Genomic DNA, 19,720 nt, shown 5'->3' with positions numbered 1-19,720 from the left:
AAGGGACCAGGATTAAAGGCCGCTCCCCAGGCTGCCCGGAGACTAGAAGGAAGGCGAGGTAGCCGCAGTCCCAGGGAGGGTCTTACCCCTTGCTCCCGGGATGCGTTATGGCGGGCCTGGCTGTGCGAGATCTGGGCTAGTGGCTTTGGCTGCGAACGGATTAGATCTGATCCGATTAGAGCCTGGGCGGTCGGCTTCGCCCCCTTGCCAGGCTCTGCCAACGCCCGCCCCTCCCTCGTGGAGACCCGGAGACCTCCCTGAGAGCCTTCCCGCCCGGAACACGGGATTGGTGCAGAATCCGAGAGGCTCCATGCGCCCCGAGCCTGGCTTGTTTCCACAGTGGGGGCTCGTGCTTCCGCCCCCTGCGGCTCTTCTGGACCCCGCCCCGACCCTGCGGGTAACTGGGCCCGCGACGTCCCCGCCTCCGTGCTTGCCGCGTGGCGGGTGGGTTCCTCCGGGTCGGGGCCCCGTGCCGCCTGTTCACCTGGGGCGGGACCGTGGCCCCATCCCACAGGTCTCCCGCCCGTGCACCTGCCGCCTAACGCCGCGCGCCGCGCCGTGCGCCTGCCCCGCGCTCCCCGTCCGCCTGCCCCGCGCTCCCCGTCCGTGTGTCTCCTAGTCCCCAGCGAGGGGTCTGTCTGTTCCCCTGGCAGGCTGACCAAGGGGCCGGCGTCACCGCTACGTGCGGCGGGGCCGGCGCGGCGGGCGGGGTGAGGGCGGCGCTGAGCGCAGCGGCGGCAGCGGCGGCGCGGGAGGCGGGGAGGCGCGGCGCGCCGCGCCGGGGACAGCGGCGGACGGCGGCGGCGGCGGCATGCGGCTCCTCGCGCTGCCCATCGTGGGCTGAGGCGGCCGCAGAACCGGCGGGAGGCGCGGCGGCCGGGCGAGCCGAGGGCGCAGCCAGCCGGGCGGACCGCGGACAGCGGTCGGGGCGCCGCGCCATGGGGCGAGCCGGGGGCGGGGGCCCGGGCCGGGGGCCGCCGCCACTGCTGCTGTTTCTGGGGGCCGCGCTGGTCCTGGCCTCTGGGGCCGTGCCGGGTAGGTATGACTGCGCCCGGGACCCCCGCGGCCCTCGTGCCCCACCCAGGGCAGGGGTCCCGCTGGCGGCGGGGACAGGTGGAGCTGTGAGCTGTGGCAAGGGGGCGGGGCACCGCCTGGCCGCGGCCGGGCGGCGGAATGGTCCCAGGAGGTGGTGGGGGTCCGGGAAAGGCCGACCCGCGTGGGGGCCGACCCCGGTTGGGGTAGCCGGGACCCAAGCGCGCGGGCCGCGGTGCGGACTGGGGGCGGGGCCGGGGGCGGGGCCGGGGCGGGGCCTGAGGGTGAGACTTCGGGGCGGGACCTGGAGCTGAGGGAGGGCGCCTGTGGACGCGGCTCAGGGTGGGTTCCCGAGGGTGAGACTTATGGGTGGGCCGAGCTGGGGGCCGCCCTGGCCTGGCTCTTCAGACGGCGGGGCAGGTCGGGCGGGGCCGAGCCGCGACGCGTTGGGCGGGGTGTGATCCTCGTCTTGGGGGCAGACTCCAGGACGGGGCTTAGAGGTACCGGGTGGCTGGGGTCACACTGGGGCGGTGGGGTCTGAGGGTGGCGAGGTCTGGGTTGACCAGGTCTAGGCGAGCGGGCCTGACCGGGGCGGGCCGGGGCTCCAGGGCTCCTCAGCGCGCCGCCCTGACGCCCCGCCCCTTGCCCTCCCGCCCGCAGCGCGTGAGGCGGGCAGCGCGGTTGAGGCCGAAGAGCTGGTAAAGGGCAGCCCGGCGTGGGAGCCGCGTGCCAACGACACGCGGGAAGAAGCCGGCCCACCAGCGGCTGGGGAAGATGAGGCGTCGTGGACGGCGCCCGGTGGCGAGCTGGCCGGGCCAGAAGAGGTGCTGCAGGAGTCGGCTGCGGTGACCGGCACCGCCTGGCTGGAGGCTGACAGCCCAGGCCTGGGAGGAGTGACCGCAGAGGCGGGCAGCGGCGATGCCCAGGCCCTTCCAGCTACGCTCCAGGCTCCCCACGAGGTCCTCGGGCAGTCAATCATGCCCCCTGCCATTCCTGAGGCTACAGAGGCCAGCGGGCCACCCTCCCCCACCCCCGGCGACAAGCTGAGCCCAGCTTCTGAACTCCCCAAGGAGAGCCCCTTGGAGATTTGGCTGAACCTGGGGGGCAGCACACCCGACCCTCAAGGGCCAGAGCTGACTTACCCATTTCAGGGCACCCTGGAGCCCCAACCGGCATCAGATATCATTGACATCGACTACTTCGAAGGACTGGATGGTGAGGGTCGTGGCGCAGATCTGGGGAGCTTCCCAGGGTCACCAGGAACCTCAGAGAACCACCCTGATACTGAGGGAGAGACCCCTTCCTGGAGCCTGCTTGACTTATACGATGATTTCACCCCCTTCGATGAATCTGATTTCTACCCCACCACATCCTTTTATGATGACTTGGATGAAGAGGAGGAGGAAGAGGAGGATGACAAAGATGCAGTAGGAGGTGGAGACCTAGAAGATGAAAATGAGCTTCTAGTGCCCACTGGGAAGCCTGGTCTGGGGCCCGGGACAGGCCAGCCCACCAGTCGGTGGCATGCTGTCCCTCCACAGCACACTCTGGGGTCGGTCCCCGGCAGCAGCATCGCCCTCAGGCCCCGCCCAGGAGAGCCAGGCAGGGACTTGGCCTCCAGTGAAAATGGCACTGAGTGCCGCAGTGGCTTTGTGCGGCATAACGGCTCCTGCCGGTCAGTGTGCGACCTCTTCCCAAGTTACTGTCACAATGGCGGCCAGTGCTACCTGGTGGAGAACATAGGGGCCTTCTGCAGGTAAGGGCATGGCAGGCAGGTGCATAGGGACACTGAAGGGTGTATGTGAGGCCGACTCAACAGAGGGCAGCATAGCCGGGCGCGTTGGCTCACGCCTGTAATCCCAGCACTTTGGGAGGCTGAGGCAGGCGGATCTCCTAAGGTCAGGAGTTCAAGACCAGCCTGGCCAAGTTGGTGAAACCCCATCTCTACTAAAAATACAAAAAATTAGCTGGGCGCGGTGGCAGGCGCCTGTAGTCCCAGCTACTCAGGAGGCCGAGGAAGGAGAATCATTTGAACCCGGAGGGTGGAGGTTGCAGTGAGCCAAGATCGTGCCACTGCACTCCAGCCTGGGTGACAAAGTGAAACTCCATCTCAAAAAAAAAAAAAAAAAAAAAACAGAGGGCAGCGTGACAGGCACAACTTGTAAGAGGTTGTACAGTCGCAGGATTCCCAGGTCGAGAAATGTTCACTCAGGCTTCTTCTACAGAATTACTTGGTAAAATGCACTTCCTGTGACCTTATCACTAGGAGAGATTCCTCAGAAATAAGATTATGTCTTTCCTCTGTGTGTTGTGTCCTTACCCAAACCCTCAATTACAAAGGCAAAATGAGGCCGGACGCGGTGGCTCACGCCTGTAATCCCAGCACTTTGGGAGGCCGAGGTGGGCAGATCACCTGAGGTTGGGAGTTCGAGACCAGCCTGACCAACATGGAGAAACCCTGTCTCTACTAAAAACATAAAAAATTTAGCCGGGTGTGGTGGCACATGCCTGTAATCCCAGCTACTCGGGAGGCTGAGGCAGAATTGCTTGAACCCGGGAGGTGGACGTTGCGGTGAGCCGAGATCACGCCATTGCACTCTAGCCTGGGCAGCAAGAGCGAAACTCTGTCTCAAAAAAAAAAAAAAAAAAAGGCAAAATGAAGGGACTTCTTTAAGAGTTTTGGAAAAAGGGCTGGGTTGAGGGGTGTTTGCTGGAGGGTTCTGGTGGTACTGGTGAGAGGGGTAGGCCCATAAACCTACTCTGTGGGATAAAGACAGCTGTTGAACACCGCTCCATGCCTTGTGCTCGGCGGGAGGAGGGGCCAGTTCCCTGGAAGGAATGTAGGCACGCAAACTCAAAAGGGAGGACCTTCTTGGAAACAGACCCCAAAATGCAGCCACTCACGCAGATAAAATCAAGCTGAGAGTCTTTGCATTGCAGATGTGCGGGTGTTTCTTGACTTTGGGAGGTGGCTTTTTTCTTTCTACTTTGATGTTTGTCTACCTTGGGATATCAAATCCATAATCCTTTTAAAGACTCAGAGTTTAGTTTTCCTAAGGGCATTGTCTGCAGCTCATCAGTAATTACCCTACTCACCTCACTCTTAGGAACTGTCCTCACAGTGAGGTATTTAACTTGCTGGAGAGCTTGCAGCCTGATTCCGGAAGAATCCCAGGGTGGGGTGATCAGGTGGTTTGCTTGTCTCCATCCTTTACAGGCTATAGAAGTGGAGGAGAGCCCTCAGACTCCTTTGAGGGTTGTCTCCATTAGTCCTAGATGGAGCATTTCTGTCATCTGTGTGTCTCTTTATTTTTAGTAGAGATGGGGTTTCACCATATTGGCCAGGCTGGTCTCAAACTCCTGACCTCAAGTGATCCGCCCACCTCAGCCTCTCAAAGTGCTGGGATTACAGGCGTGAGCCACCACGCCCGGCCAGGGTATCTCTTTTTCAAGTGTCATTCTCCATCCTTCTTGTTCTTGTTCGTTCTGCAAGTATATGACGAATTCAATTTCCTTAGGTCTTGATGTAGTATATCAGAGAATAACATGTAGAAAGCAATGAGTATTTTGTCCTTGGCGTTGTAACTTAAGTTCCAGTTTCTTTCTATGAAGTTCTTTTTTGTTGTTGTTTTTTGAGACGGAGTCTCACTCTGTCATCCAGGCTGGAGTGCAGTGGTGCGATCTCGACTCACTATAAGCTCCACCTCCCAGGTTCATGCCATTCTCCTGCCTCGGCCTCCGGAGTAGCTGGGACTGTAGGCGCCCGCCACCACGCCCAGCTAATTTTTTGTATTTTTAGTAAAGACGGGATTTCACTGTGTTAGCCAGGATGGTTTCAATCTCCTGACCTCGTGATCTGCCCTCCTTGGCCTCCCAAAATGCTGGGATTACAGGCGTGAGCCACCGCGCCCGGCCGAAGTTCTTTATTATAAATGGTCATGACATTAGGGTCACTCATAGGATGTGACCACACAGTTCTTGGAGTGGTCCAGCCATTGCCAGAAGGAGGTACTATGATTAAGAAATTGTAGCAATTTTATTTTTAAAAAGAAAATATGGCAATAAACTAACTTGCCAGTTGATTAAGGGCTACCAGAAATATGAGGACACCCTGTGATTTTGCTCCTCAAAATTCAGTTTGGGGGACTATAGTGATGATTTCAGCCTGGGGGCTGTGCAACCTCTCTGCAAAATCATCATCTTTCATCCTATTGGAGGCCTGGAATTTTCACCTTCAAAGTGAACTCCCCATAATAGTATGAAATTTGGAGCCCTTGCTGCCTCTAGAGAGCTGTAAAAGTCCCCAGAATCTCCTGGAACTCTCAGAAAATTCCCAAGTGGAAGAATAAGATTGTCTTCCTCAGTAAGCTACATGGCTCTGCCAGCATGGGTCTACCAGCCTCTCACTGCCTCACAAGGGCTTCTCCACATGTCCACTCCAGTTCCCCTTGCTTAGCTTCCATCCCAGGATCACATTCGGGCCTCCCTACCAGATTCCTCCCCTGGCTGTGTACACCCAGGCCTGGCCACGGCTTGAAAACTATTTTTGCATTCCACTCACAGGAGACTGCTGAGCCGTTGGTTGCAGACTGCAGTGTGCCTTTGTCTCTGTCACCCTGACCCACTGCAGGGAAATGAGCAGAGCTGTGGCGGAACTTCTCTAGAACACTGGGGTAGAGGCCCCACTTACAGGGGTCTGCATTCCCTGGCAACCTCAAACAGATAGCCTCCCCATGACGGCAGAGGCTCAGTTGGAAAATGAAGAATTTCTTGCTAGCCATGTCTCCCCACCCTATTCTAGATGTGGAGTAGCCAGTTTTCTGGTGCATAATTTCCCCGTTTCTGGAGCCCTTTCTCTTGTCTGTCATTCACCCTGAGGTTCATGTCCTCCCTCCTTTGCCTGCCTCTGTATCCTTCCACATCTTTCCTCTTTGAAGCAGCCTGGTTCCCATGGAAACAGCAATGTCATTGGAAGAGTTGGAGCCTGGGAATGTCCCCAAGGGCAGGAGAAAGTCACTCAACAAAAAGACTAAAACCCACCCAGAGGGTTGATTCTCACTGTGCTTGCATGACAGTTCTCATAGTACTAGGATAGGGAGCTTTAGGGGCAGAACTTGGGGGGGGCTGCAGAGATAGAAGAATCTACATCCATCTTTCTATTTGTCCTTGTCTGTCACTTCCTTATTTTTAGGTGTCTTCTCAGCCAGGTGAACTAGGTGGGACTGCAAAGCAGCAAGATAGGTTTGCATGTGCAGGGCAGGTCCTGGGACTTTGTAGCTGTAGCTCTTATTCCTCTTGTTTTTCATCTTTCTTTCACCCAGAGCCCAGGGCAGGGAGAGGCCTGAGAGGATCCTGTAGGTGTCTTCATTGAGGCTGCAGAGCAGAAGACCAGGATTCCCTTCCCTCCTTGGTCACTTAGCAGTCAGAGAACTTTGACCAGTTCCCTCAGTTTCTCTACACCTCGGTTACCTCATTTATATCACAGACCTCAGAGCTCCCTGGCCCACTTCATAGAATGGTTGTAAAGGCAGGGGCGATCACAGCAGCTCTGAGGTCTGTGCAGATTCGGAGCATTGCACAGGCTAGATGGCCTTCGGAACAGGCTGTGGAGATAGGTGTTGGGGTCAGGGCCCAGGCCCTTACTGTGGCCGTGGCTGCCTGCTCCATCGCCACGGTTTCTCAATGTCGCTGCTGCAGGTGCAACACGCAGGACTACATCTGGCACAAGGGGATGCGCTGCGAGTCCATCATCACCGACTTCCAGGTGATGTGCGTGGCCGTGGGCTCGGCTGCCCTCGTCCTGCTCCTGCTCTTCATGATGACGGTGTTCTTTGCCAAGAAGCTCTACCTGCTCAAGACGGAGAATACCAAGCTGCGTAGGACCAAGTGAGTCTGTGTCACTCACCCATCCACCCAGGTCAGGGTGTGGGAGGCCCCCCGACGCTGCTGCACCCCTCCAACTGATCCAGGGACTTTGTCGTGAGGGTTTCTGGCACCTGTGCTCCATTCCCAGCTGTTTTGTCTGTGCTAAAAATTCACTCAGGCTCATCTGTTCCTACACAAAATGTGCTGGAGCTGCAGCAGAGGTGAAGCCCCTGTGGCACACTGCCACTGTCCAGCAGCTTTCCCAAAACCCTGCACTAGGCATCTGAGAGCCTGCTTTGAAAAAGGCAGCCAGCATGTAGCTACTCCTCCTCTAGTCCCCAGGTAAGTTACTCAGTCTGCCCACCTGCCTGATAGACCCTTCTTCCCTGGACTGTGACAGCCAGCGGCCAGTGTGAGATTTCATTCATAATTCTGCGTGGAGGAACTCCATCTCCTTCACATCTGTCACCCAAAATCAGCTCCTCCTCGGTGAACACTGAGGAGAAAGGGTTTATTTAGCACCACACTGCATTGCTTTTTGAAAGCTAGTCAAGCCTGTGTCCAATCAGAAGTGCAAGGAACTTAAGAAAATCCTCTTTACCTCTCCTGAGTAGAATATGTGGGGAGAACTAGGGTTAACTTCCTCTACTGTGGATTTTAAGGGCCATATGGGATGTAGAATCTTATTTCAGCTCTTCCCTTGGCAAAGCAGTGACTGTTGTGTGCATGTGAGAATCAACATGTATTTGCCTTTAAGCCCATGCCTTGAACACTCGGATGTGACCTTATACGCTATGAGAAAATTACTCCTATTACTAAGCAAAGTTAGAAAACCTTTTGGAAGTGTCACAGGAGTCACAAAAGGGAGATTGGAGTTCAGCTTCCTTGGGACCCCAGAGACAATTTATGCAGAACTGCCCCCACTTCCCTTTCAACCTGTTGCCCCATTAATCCCCCTCCCCTTGACCTGAGACTCCCTCTAGAGAATGTGACTGAAGGACTTTCCCTGGGTCCTGGGGAAAGGACAAAACACCATCTGTTGCTCCTTTGCTGGGTAGACTCATGCAATGTACAGATGCCAGCAGCTCTCTGCAGCCTTTCAGCTAACTGCCGCAGGGCTGGTACGGCCTCTCCATTGTGCCTGTGCACTGAGGCGGGCTGCATCTACACACGTGATCACTCCAGAAAGACACAGTCCTGGACCCCTGGCTCCTCACGCCTACACCAAGAGGGTGGGTGAGCAGGGGTATCCAGGGGGCAGGAGATGGGACTGCTTCAATCACGGCAGCTGCTGATGAGGATGGGGGAGAGAAAGGAACAACAGCCAGGGCAGTGGAGAAGCAAGAGCTGAGGCCAGGTGCAGGACCCTATTCTAGGGCCTCCTCCTCTAGCCAGCCCTGTGTTTTTCACAGAGCATGACCCTCTTGTTTCTCCACATGCCTTCTTTCTTTCCCAAGCCTGGTTACTGCTTTGATGGTGTGACATGTGCCTGGTGCACTGCAGATACTGCCATAATTTATTTATTCTAAAATATACCTTTTTTCCCCACATATTAACATCTCTGAAATTGGATTGTGTCTTACAATCACTGCCATCTTTTTTTTTTTTTTAATTTAATTGAGACAGGGTCTCACTATGTTACCCAGGGTGGTCTTGAACTCCTGGGCTCAAGTGATCCTTCCACCTCAGCCTCCCAAATAACTGTGACTACAGGAATGCACCACTGTGCCCAGCCACTGGCATCTTATGATCACTGTTGGCCATATGGTAGTTATGATGTAGTTGTAATTCCCTGGCATGCACAAATGGGTTCCTAGCTGTTCATATTGTTGTCAGTCCCTTATCTAAAGTCTAAATGAACTACTTCAAGTATATAAGAAAAGCTCAGTTGGGCACGGTGACTCACGCCTCTAATCCCAGCACTTTGGGAGGCCGAGGCAGGTGGATCACGATGGGTGGATCACGAGGTCAGGAGTTCAAGACCAGCCTGGCCAAGATGGTGAAACCCCGTCTCTACTAAAAATACAAAAAATAGCTGGGCATGGTGGCAGCCACCTGTAATCCCAGCTACTTGGGAGGCTGAGCCAGATAATGCTTGAACCCAGTAGGTGGAGGTTGCAGTGAGCCGAGATTGTGCCACTACACTCCAGCCTGGCCGACAGAGCAAGACTCTGTCTCAAAAAAAAAAAAGCTCTAGGTGATAAGAAAGTATTGGATGATGGTTTAAGTGGTGGAAGTGTTTTTATTTTTTCTTAATGGTACATCAAATAATGGTGCACCTTATTACAATCCATGGCATTTGGCTGGATGCTGTGACTCATGCCTGTAATCCCAAGACTTTGGGAGGCCAAAGCAGGAATACCACCTGAGCCCAAGGGTTCGAGTCCAGCCTGAGCAACATAGCAAGACCTCATCTTTACAAAAAAAAAATTGTTTTAAGATAATCTGGAAGAGGGAAGGGAGAGCATTAGGACAAATAGCTAATGCACGTGGGGCTTAAAACCTAGATGATGGGTTGATAGGTGCAGCCAACTACCATGACACACATATACCTATATAATACACTGACATATTCTGCACTTATATCCCAGAACTTAAAGTAAAATAATAAAAAAAAAGATAGTCCATGGCATTTGATGAAATACAGTATTTGGCTGGGCGCAGTGGCTCACACCTGTAATCCTAACACTTTGGGAAGGCTGAGGCAAGCAGATTGCTTGAGCTCAGGGGTTCAAGATCAGCCTGGGCAACATGGTCAAACCCCATCTCTACAAAAAATACAAAAATTACCTGGGCATGGTGGCATGCACCTGTAGTCCCAGCTACTTGGGAGGCCGAGGTGGAAAGATCACTTGAGTCCAGGAGGTCAAGGCTGCAGTGAGCTGTGATTGTGCCACTGCACTCAAGCCTGGGCAACAGAGTGAGACCCTGTCTCAAAAAAAAAAAAAAAAAAGAAAAGTGAATAGAAAAGCCTTTAAAAACCGATAACAAGCACCAGGTACAATTCTGTACTTATCAATAAAATTTAAAATAATTTTTTTAATAAAGAAAGAAATACAGTATTTGTTTTTTGTAGGGATTTTTTGTAATTTTTTTTTTTTTTTTTGAGATGGAGTCTCGCTCTGTCGGCCAGGCTGGAGTGCAGTGGCACGATCTTGGCTCCCTGCAACCTCCGCCTCCTGGGTTCAAACAATTCTCCTGCCTCAGCCTCCCAGGTAGCTGGGATTACAGGCGCCTGCCACCACGCCCAGCTAATTTTTGTATTTTTAGTAGAGACGGGGTTTCACCATGTTGGCCAAGCTAATCTGAAACTCCTGACCTCGAGTGATCTGCCCGCCATAGCCTCCCAAAGTGCTAGGATTACAGGCGCGAGCCACCATGCCCAGCCGAAATACAGTATTTGATCCAGAAGCTGAGACATTGTCATGTTTTGCAGTGATTATTTCACTTACATGTTTCCTTCACTCTTCTCTCCTAACCAGCAAATTCCGGACCCCATCTGAGCTCCACAATGATAACTTCTCCCTCTCCACCATTGCCGAGGGCTCTCACCCAAATGTAAGGAAACTTTGCAACACTCCCCGTACCTCCTCCCCCCATGCCCGTGCCTTGGCTCACTATGATAACGTTATCTGTCAGGTAACTTGCTTTCTTCACATCTCTCCTCTTATGCATGCTTTGGCCCCTGGCCCATGTCTGATGTCTATTTCAGAATATGAAATCCCCAGAGAGCTCTGGAGGTCAGCCTAGGGCAACTGAGTTGGGCAGCAAAGGTGGGAATAAGCACTTGATGGTGTATCACTTATTTGACAAGCAGAATTTTCAATACAAAAGGTCTTTTTCTTTTTAAAATTTTTGTAGAGATGAGGTCTCCCTGTGTTGCCCAGGCTGGTCTTGAACTCCTGGCCTCAAGTGGTCTTCCTGCCTCAGGCTCCTAAAGTGCTAGGATTATAGGTGTGAGCCACCTGCCTGGCTGAGAAGATCTTTTTCTAAGGTTACTCATGATTTTTAGCTTCATCTACACTTTAGAAGTCTGATTATTGTCTTATTTTCCATATCAAGGAGAAAGGCTCTGCTTTCACTGCTGGGGAATTTCATCGTGGTCAGTGAAGCAAACGGTGGTTGCTCTTTGGGATGGGTGGAAAGACTTCTGTGTCCTTGCTGTTATTTGAGGATCCTAAGAACTGGCAGGGTTATACACAGCTGGTTAAGGCCAAGGCCCGAATACAAAACACTGGCAGAGCCTTAAGTCCAGGAGTAATCCTGTTCTTAGGAGGATGGGCTTATAAATATCAGTTGAAATCCAATAAAAGATCCTAATAGACCATTTTCTAAAGACCCTGGCCTAGTGTATTGCTTGGATTAGACTGACCAGTCAAATACTAGAGAGAATTTCAAAAACAAGGCAGAAACCATATCCAAATCTCAAATCATGCCACATCCAAATCCTAGAATTCTCTATATAATGCAGGTTCCATACTTCAAGATAAATGCATTTTTACACAGATTATTACACAGATAAGCAAGTTAAACTGAGACTTCAGACTGAAGCAATGGACTTTAAGAGGAAATTTAGAAGAAGTTCTTAGAAATCATGGACCATAGAGTGTCAGACCTCACAGGGGCCTCAGCACTCTAGACCAATACTGTCCAGTGGAACTTTCTGTGAAATGGAAGTGTTCTATATCTGCTCTGTCTACTACAACAGCCACTAGCCACTTGCGGCTGTAGAGCTCTTAACTACCACATTACACAGTGCAGACCTAGACTCCTGGGCTCAAGTGATACCCCTGCCTCAGCCTCCTGAGTTGCTAGGACTAGAGGCATGTGCCACCACACCTGGCTAATTATTTTAACTTTTGTAAAGTTGAGGTTTTGCCATGTTGCCCAGGCTGGTCTCAAACCCCTGGGCTCAAGTGATCTTCCTGCCGCAGCCTCCCAAAGTGTTGGGATTACAGGTGTGATCTACCATGCCTGGCCTTCTTCCTTTTATAGATGGGGAAGTTGCAGCCCCAGAAGGGGGAAGAGAGAATAAGAGTAAATGTGTGGCCTCATTCACAAAACCCCAGAACAGGAAATTTTGGCCTGGTAGAGGAGAAGTAAATGGGTGAATTTAAATATGAAATGAAAGAGGTAAACTTAGGATAATTTTTTAAAGTCTTTGATATAAAGGGTAGAAAAAGAACAGATTATTTCACTTGGTATGTACCAAGATACAACAAGTAAGGTCAAGATGAACATTATAACCAAGGAAACACTATGTCTTATAAACTCTAAAATTGGTCACCACGTTCATCAACCCACAGAGGGCAGGACAGAGTCTCGGTGAGCACATTATCCCGCCCTCTGCAGTAACATGCACACAGTTACCACTTGCTGAATACTAGTGAGTGATGGTGGGCTATGGGGGCTCTCAGTTCCACTGGCTGATCTGCCATCCTGCAGATGGCAGCAGGTCTGCCAGGACGGGAGCTCCTGTAGTCAGCATGTTCACTGTCCACGGTTGGACAGAGTCCTCCCACTCTGCTTGACAGAGTGCAAGCATCCTTAGGAAAGTTTCTGACCCTTGTGTTTCTGATACCACAGCTTCAGACACCTTTCTTCTTCCCAGAGGGGGAAAAGAAAGAGCTCCTCTTGGAGGGCTTGGCTACACAGCCGGTGCGAAGGTTTCTTGTTCTTGGCTGATCCAGCTTTGTGGAAAGTGAGGCTTTTGTACCTGAACGCTGCCACTGACCCTTAGTTCAGAAGATGGCAAGCCTTGAAAACAGCAGAGCAGAGGGTGGTCAGCCACGGGAGGGTGGTGGTCGGCCACGGTGGGTGGTTGGCCACAGGCAGTGGTGATCTAGCATGGGGCTTGGGGGTCAGCCACGGGGCGGGTGAGGCTGGTCGGCCATAGTGGGCTCTGCCTGAGACAGGGTGATGGGGTGGCCAGGGCGGCACTCAAGCCATCCCTTAGGAAGCAGCAAGATCTGGCTCTGGTTCTCTCCTGGCTCCTCTTGGATCTTGAGGCTGGTGCCTTTTTTTATGTAACCAAATACCCAGACTTCAAGGAGATTGAGGCTGGTGTCTTTCCGTCAGCTTGTGCCCAAGGGGACATCATCCTCTCCTCTCTGAAAGCACTGTGGATGTGAGGGGTGACTCTCCTATCCAGCAGGGAATGTAGTGGTGGATTTTCTACCTTCATCTCTAATTCTCTCCACCTCATCCAAAGGTCAAACTTAGTCATATTCAAGATCTTGTGGGCATTGCCGATGAACACGGTTGCCACTTGTTTGTGAAGTGAAGCCCTGCTCACTGCTACAGCCGCCACACTCACTGCCTGCAAGGGGTGCCAGCAGCCGGGGAGAGTGAGAGATCCTCCAGATGATACGGGAGGAGAGACAAGGGGGCGCCGGAGTCCAGCCTGCCTCATGGCTTCTCCCCACCCCTCTCTCCCCACCCCCAAACTCCTTGCTGGTATTGGTTTTCTCTAAAATTTTGGAGAGTTTTATTTATTTGCATCGAGGTGTTATTTCTTTTACATACGTAAAATAGATTGAGCAGGTCATTTTCCTACACTGTCGCAATCACCTCTACCAGCCACACTCTGAAAAGATTGCAAGCAAAAAATCTGGGGCTTTGGGCCTGTGACAGGGAAGGGTCAGTGGCTGGTATCTGTGCCGGTGGCATCTCTTTCCCTCCTCTGCTCCTCTCTGCCCTCAGGCTGATGTGCGGCTCTGTAGCTGGTGGGCCTTAGGCTGAGTCTGTGTGAGTGTCTTGCGTAGCTGAGCAACCAGCCTTGAAGGGTATGTCAGGAGGCACAGAGAATGTAGGAAGCTGCCCGTGCTCCAGGCACACTGCGTGAATGAAGCCACCAGAAACCCAGGGCAGCTGCCCCAACACTGGGCTGCCCTGATGGTCCTCACAACGGTGCTGTCGAGACCATGGGGGTAACTTGGGTTGTGCTAAGATTTGACAGACCTTCCGGGATTTCAGTTCATTCCTAGGATTTCTCCATTGATGTTCCTGTGCTTTTTTTTTTTTTCCTATTTAACTCTTTCCTACTCTCCAGACTCTTCTCTTGCATGTATTTGTTAAAGCACTGACTGCCCACCCTCTTCCAATAGATGTTTGCCTCTGGCCAGGCCTGAACCCACATGACCCCTGGGTTGAAGGGTGCCCATACTGCTGGGATTGAATGCTGGGAGCAGTGAGTCCACAGTGGTTCCTAGGAACTTATGCCAGATGTTGATCCAGCTCCCTTGTGATGAGGTACTTCTATTAAGTCAAAGGCAGTTGGACCTGCTGTGGAATTCAGCTACCCTTGGCTTAATAGGATCAAGTTCTGGAGCAAACACCTGAGTTAGGAGAGCCCCATCTTGGTGTAGACATTCCTTTGCCTCTTGTGTTTGTTGGAGGTATTCAGCTTGTCTAATAGCACTGTTTGCATATCTCTTGCTTTTGGGATATGCTTCTTCCATCCCTTGGCTCAGAAGACAGTTTTCTAATCTGGACCCCATGAGCCCTCGAGGGCTCAGGTTTAATCTGGGAGCCCACCTTCATGGCATCAGAGCTCTGAGACCAGGGTCTGTGAGGAGTCACTTAGTCCACTTTTCTTCACATCATGAGAATGTTTCTGTACCCCTGTATGCCCTCAGAGAATATGTGATGAAGGAGTTGAGGGTGGGAGGTTATCTTGAAAGACATAAAAGCAAGTTGTATCCTTGTAAGAGGAGAGGTGATTATAGGTCCTCTTGTCCTGTTCTAGATTTTAGTGTGATTCAAAGTCCATCCTACCTAGGATACTTATAGCTCAGCTCTCCAGTTTTCATGCCCATGGTTTCCCCCAAACAGTACAGAAGTACACGAAATAAAAAAGTGCAGCTCTACTTCACCCCCACCTCCCTCTCCGTAAAGTACACACGTATGTATATATATATACACACACAAACACACACCTATATTTTTAAAACATAAATGAGAGTTTGCTATACATGTTCTACCCCTTACTTTTTTTCAATCAGTGTATGATGGAGATCTTTCCATCTCAGGAGATGGACATTTATGTCACTGCACAGTGTTTTGTGATTCTAAGCAGTGATTGACCATTCAACTGGCTGCGCGTGCTGTGTGCAGCTGCGTTACCTGACATCTGCCTCAGTACTCTATGAAGTTCATTTTCTTGTTCTTGTCTCATTGGAACAAGAAACATGTGTTCCCCTGTCTATAAATCACGTGTGAAGTCTTTGAAACTCTACTAAATTGTCCTCCTTAATCTGGGCCTCTGGAGAAGCACCGAGTGAGGCTGTGGGCAGTGGGCAGCTGGCAGTGATTTCCATATGCACAGAACTCATGGACGCCCCGGTGTCCTGTGTGTACAAGAACCATGGAAAGCCCGGGGTCTCTCCCTACTTTCTTTCCAACTCATCACTCCCATAACCTAGTGCTGTTATGGGTCAAACTTGGTAGCAGGCAGCACAGACGAGGGCTCACCAGACTTCTATGGAGAACACTCTGGTCCTTAAGCATGATGGTAATCTTGAATTTTGGTAGTGGTTAAAGCAAGAATGGCCTTAGCTAGCTGGTCAGATTAGGACACTCTCTACCTTCTTGTCATCCATGAATCTGCCTTAGTGGTTACACACTGTCTTCTATCAGCAGAGTTCCAAGCACTTAAAACAGCTATTTGGGGCACCAGAGAAAGAACTGAGGCCCACTGAATTGCACTGGGTATATTCCCCTTAGGTGGTCCTAAAGGAAATGAGTAAAGCAAGATTTGCCACAGAAGTTCTCTGAACGTGCAGAATGTAGACCTGGAGGACTATGTGCTAGTGTGAGCTTCCTGAGAACCTTTAAGAGGCAAATTCAAGCCGGCGTGGTGGCTCACACCTGTAATCCCAGCACTTTGGGAGGCCGAGATGGGTGGATCCCTTGAGGCCAGGAGTTCGAGACCAGCCTGGCCAACATGGTGAAACCCTATCTCTACTGAAAATACAAGTTAGCCGGGCATGGTCACGAGCGCCTATAATCCCAGGTTCTGGGGAGACTGAGGCACGAGAATCCCTTGAACCCAAGAGGTTCAAGATTGCAGTGAGCCGAGATCACACTACTGTACTCTGGCCTGGGCGACAGAGCAAGACTCCTTCTCAAGAATAAATAAATAAATACATCAATAAATACATAAATACATAAAATGCAAATTCAGCTCAGGTTCAGGAGTTTGTCAGAGGGAGCTTGTCACAGGGCTGTAGGCAATATACATGTATTATTACATTAGAATCAGCAGTACGAATATCATGTGATGCAGAGTGTGGCAAGCCATTGAGGCAGCCAGGGTCATTCGGGCTTGGATTGAGGACATACCTTTTTAGCTAGCATCTTTTAGCAGGTTCACTTGTGACAATGAGAGGCTGACACATCTTTGACCTCTAGTCAGCGGAGATGCTCTTACTGTGGGGAGAGAGGCCCCAGCATAGCCAGGAGCAGTTCTGCACTTTACCAGTTCTATGCATACCCCACTGTATACACTGATGAGACATGTTCCCTGACCAAGACATCTTTGTGAAAGAAAAACTCAACAGGATGGAAGGCCAGAGGAAGGCCGGGCTCAGCAGGCCCCGCAGAGCTCATCAACACATGAGGCTATAGAGGCGCCTGGGCCAAGGGACTCTTTCTCCCCAATCTCTGTCCAAGAGAAAACCTTGGACATGGCCCAAATTAAAGTTATTTGTAAACTGATTACTGTCAAGATTTCCTCTCTGCCTGGCCGTTTCTTGTAAGGATGACTTTCCTAAAAAGTTGCTGCTAATGAGTTACTTTGGTTCCTTTTAGTTCATTCAAGTCTTGGAGCTTTTTCCTTGTTTCAGTGATGCTTCCTTCAACCAGATAGAAAACCCTGATATTATTATTTGATTGCTGTATGCATTGTCTCCCCCCCCAACTTTTTCCCTCTTCCAGGATGATCCTAGTGCTCCCCACAAAATCCAGGAGGCTCTCAAGTCCTGCCTGAAAGAGGAGGAGTCATTTAACATCCAGAACTCCATGTCGCCCAAACTTGAGGGTGGCAAAGGTGACCAGGCTGACTTGGATGTGAACTGTCTTCAGAATAATTTAACCTAAAGCAGAGCAAGAAGAGAGGAAGCGGGGGTAGTGGGTGGGGGGTAGGGGAAGAAACATTATCTCCTCTTGTACAGAGTCTATTTCTTGTAACCATTTGTTAAACTCTTTTCTTTTTCTGATCTCATGGCATGCTTTTATGTATTTTGTACAGGAGGCAAAAAAAATACTTAAAATAAGCAAAGAAACTGAACAGAATTGCATACATTGGGTTGTTTTGTCTGTGCTGTCTGTACATTGCTTCTGCTGCTGTGATTTCTAAACCTGTGCTGTTATTCAACTGACTTTTTTTTGTACTTTGACCCACCTTTTTTTGAAATACCAGTAAAAAACAAAGTTCCTGAAATAAAACTTTTTAAAAAGTTATTCATTTTCTTAGTCATTGTGTCCACTCCTTTAAGTTTGAGTTGAGTAACCTTCATTGAAGATGTTTGTTTATGTATTTATTTATTTTGAGGTGGAATCTCGCTCTGTCACCCAGGCTGGAGTGCAAGGCTCACTGCAGCCTTGACCTCCCCAGCTCAAGTGATCCTCCCACCTCAGCCTTCTGAGTAGCTGGGACTACAGGTGCAAGCCACCACACCTGGCTAATCTATAAATTTTTTTTGGAAAGGCAGGGTCTCACTATGTTGCCCAGGCTGGTCTCAAACTCCTGGGCTCAAGCAATCTGTCTCCTCAGCCTCCCAAAGTGCTGGAATTACAAGTGTGAACCACTGCACCTGGCCAAAGATGTATATTTATTTATATTTATTTATTTGTTTATTTATTTTTTGAGACAGAGTCTCACTCTGTTGCCCAAGCTGGAGTGCAGTGGCGCGATCTCGACTCAATGCAACCTCCACCTCCCGGGTTCAAGCGATTCTCATGCCTCAGCCTCCCAAGTAGCTGGGACTACAGGTGTGTGCCACCATGCCTGGCTAATTTTTGTATTTTTAGAAGAGACGGGGTTTCACCGTGTTGGCCAGGCTGGCAAAGATGTATATTTAAACATGTTTGAAATATCAGAAATGCTCTGTGTGTTTGTCTGCTTAGGCTATCACGACAAAATACCACAGACTGGGTGGCTTAAACAGCACAAATTTATTTTCTCATGGTTCTGGAGGCTGGAAGTGCAAGATCAACCCAATAGGGTTGGTTTCTTACGAAGCCTCTCTTCCTGGCTTGCAAACAGCTGCCTTCTCATTGCGTCCTCACACGGCTTTTTCTCTGTATGCATGTGGAAAGAGAAAGATCTTTGATGTCAGTTCCAGTTCTTACAAGGACACCAATCCTATTGGTTTAGGGCCCCTCCTTTATCACCTTTTTAATCTTAGTTAGCCCATTAAAAGCCCTATCTTCAAATACAGTCACAATGGAAACTGGGGCTTCAACATATGGATTTTGGGGGAACACAATTCAACCTGTAACAGTCTGTATCACCTATTATTAAGAATACTCTGGCTGGCCGCAGTGGCTCACGCCTATAATCCCAGCACTTTGGGAGGCCGAGGCGGGTGGATCACGAGGTCAAGAGACTGAGACCATCCTGGCCAACATGGTGAAACCCCGTGTCTATTAAAAATACAAAAATTAGCTGGGCTTGGTGGCGCATGCCTGTAGTCCCAGCTACTCGGGAGACTGAGGCAGGAGAATCACTTGAACCCGGGAAGCAGAGGTTGCAGTGAGCTGAGATGGCGCCGCTGCACTCCAGCCTGGCGACAGAGGGAGACTCTGTCTCAACAACAACAACAAAAAAACTCTTTCAGGCCAGGCATGGTGGCTCACACCTGTAATCCCAGCACTTTGGGATGACACAGGGGGATCACCTGAGTCAGGAGTTTGAGACTAGCCTGGTCAACATGGCGAAACCCCATCTCTACTAAAAAAAACTATATATATATATATATATAGTAGCCGGGCATGGTGGTGGGCACCTGTAGTCCCAACTACTCAAGAGGCTGAGGCAGGAGAATCACTTGAACCTGGGGTGCGGAGGCTGCAGTGAGCCAAGATCGCACCACTGCACTCCAGCCTGGGTGACAGAGTGAATCTCTGTCTCGAACAAATATATACACTTTCATTCTTTCAAAAATGTTTAGTAAGCTGGGCAGCATGATACACACATATAGTCCCAGCTACTCTGGAGCCTGAGGCAGGAGGATCACTTGAGTCCAGGAGTTCTGGGCTATAGTGCACTATGATGATCAGGTGTCCACACTAAGTTTGGTAACAATATCTTGTCCCCCTGGGAGTATGGGACCACCAGGTTGCCTAAGGAGGGGCGAACTAGCCCAGTTCAGAAGCATAAAAGGTCAAAACTCCCGTGGTGATCATTAATGGGATTAAGCCTGTGAATAGCCGCTGCACCACAGCCTGGGCAACACAGCTGAGACCCTGCCTCTGAAAATTAAAATAATGTTTATTAAGCACTTACTCTGAGCTAGGCACTATGCTAGATGCTAGGAATACTAAATGAATAAAATAGATCCAAACCTCAACAAGTTAGTAGTCTGCTTGAGAAACAGACATAAACAAGCAATTGTAACAGTGTGTCAGTATTATAATAGTGTGTCAGTACAAATAATTAGAATAGTGTGTCAGTGTGTAGAAAGCTATGAGAGTTGGAGTTAAGATTTCAGGGCAGGGCGCCGTGGCTCACACCTGTACTCCCAGCACTTTGGGAGGCCAAGGCGGGCGGATCACGAGGTCAGGAGATCGAGACTGTCCTGGCTAACACGGTGAAACCCTG

At 50.9% G+C, this 19,720-nt stretch overlaps 1 protein-coding gene across 3 annotated transcripts; it reads left to right on the top strand.

Moving 5' to 3' along the window:
• The first annotated feature begins 767 nt into the window (after positions 1-767).
• Positions 768-17,358, top strand: CSPG5 (chondroitin sulfate proteoglycan 5). 3 transcript variants are annotated; one of them, XM_034956333.4, is made up of 5 exons: positions 768-1,035; positions 1,693-2,788; positions 6,730-6,918; positions 10,380-10,455; positions 16,834-17,358. In XM_034956333.4, exons 1-5 carry the CDS (start codon positions 939-941, stop codon positions 16,993-16,995), a joined length of 1,620 nt encoding a protein of 539 aa, XP_034812224.2. In that variant the 5' UTR covers positions 768-938; the 3' UTR covers positions 16,996-17,358. The 3 variants fall into 3 exon arrangements, with proteins under 3 accessions (XP_034812224.2, XP_034812223.2, XP_034812226.1); XM_034956332.4 differs by having other exon boundaries at positions 10,380-10,536; XM_034956335.4 differs by lacking the exon at positions 768-1,035 and adding an exon at positions 1,414-1,532 and having other exon boundaries at positions 10,380-10,536.
• The last annotated feature ends 2,362 nt before the right edge of the window (positions 17,359-19,720 follow it).

The sequence above is a fragment of the Pan paniscus genome, chromosome 2, assembly GCF_029289425.2.
Source record: "Pan paniscus chromosome 2, NHGRI_mPanPan1-v2.0_pri, whole genome shotgun sequence".
NCBI classification, from domain to species: Eukaryota; Metazoa; Chordata; class Mammalia; order Primates; family Hominidae; genus Pan; species Pan paniscus.
The sequence above is the reverse complement of the archived record's forward strand: the minus strand, read 5'-3'. Positions and strand labels throughout refer to the sequence as shown.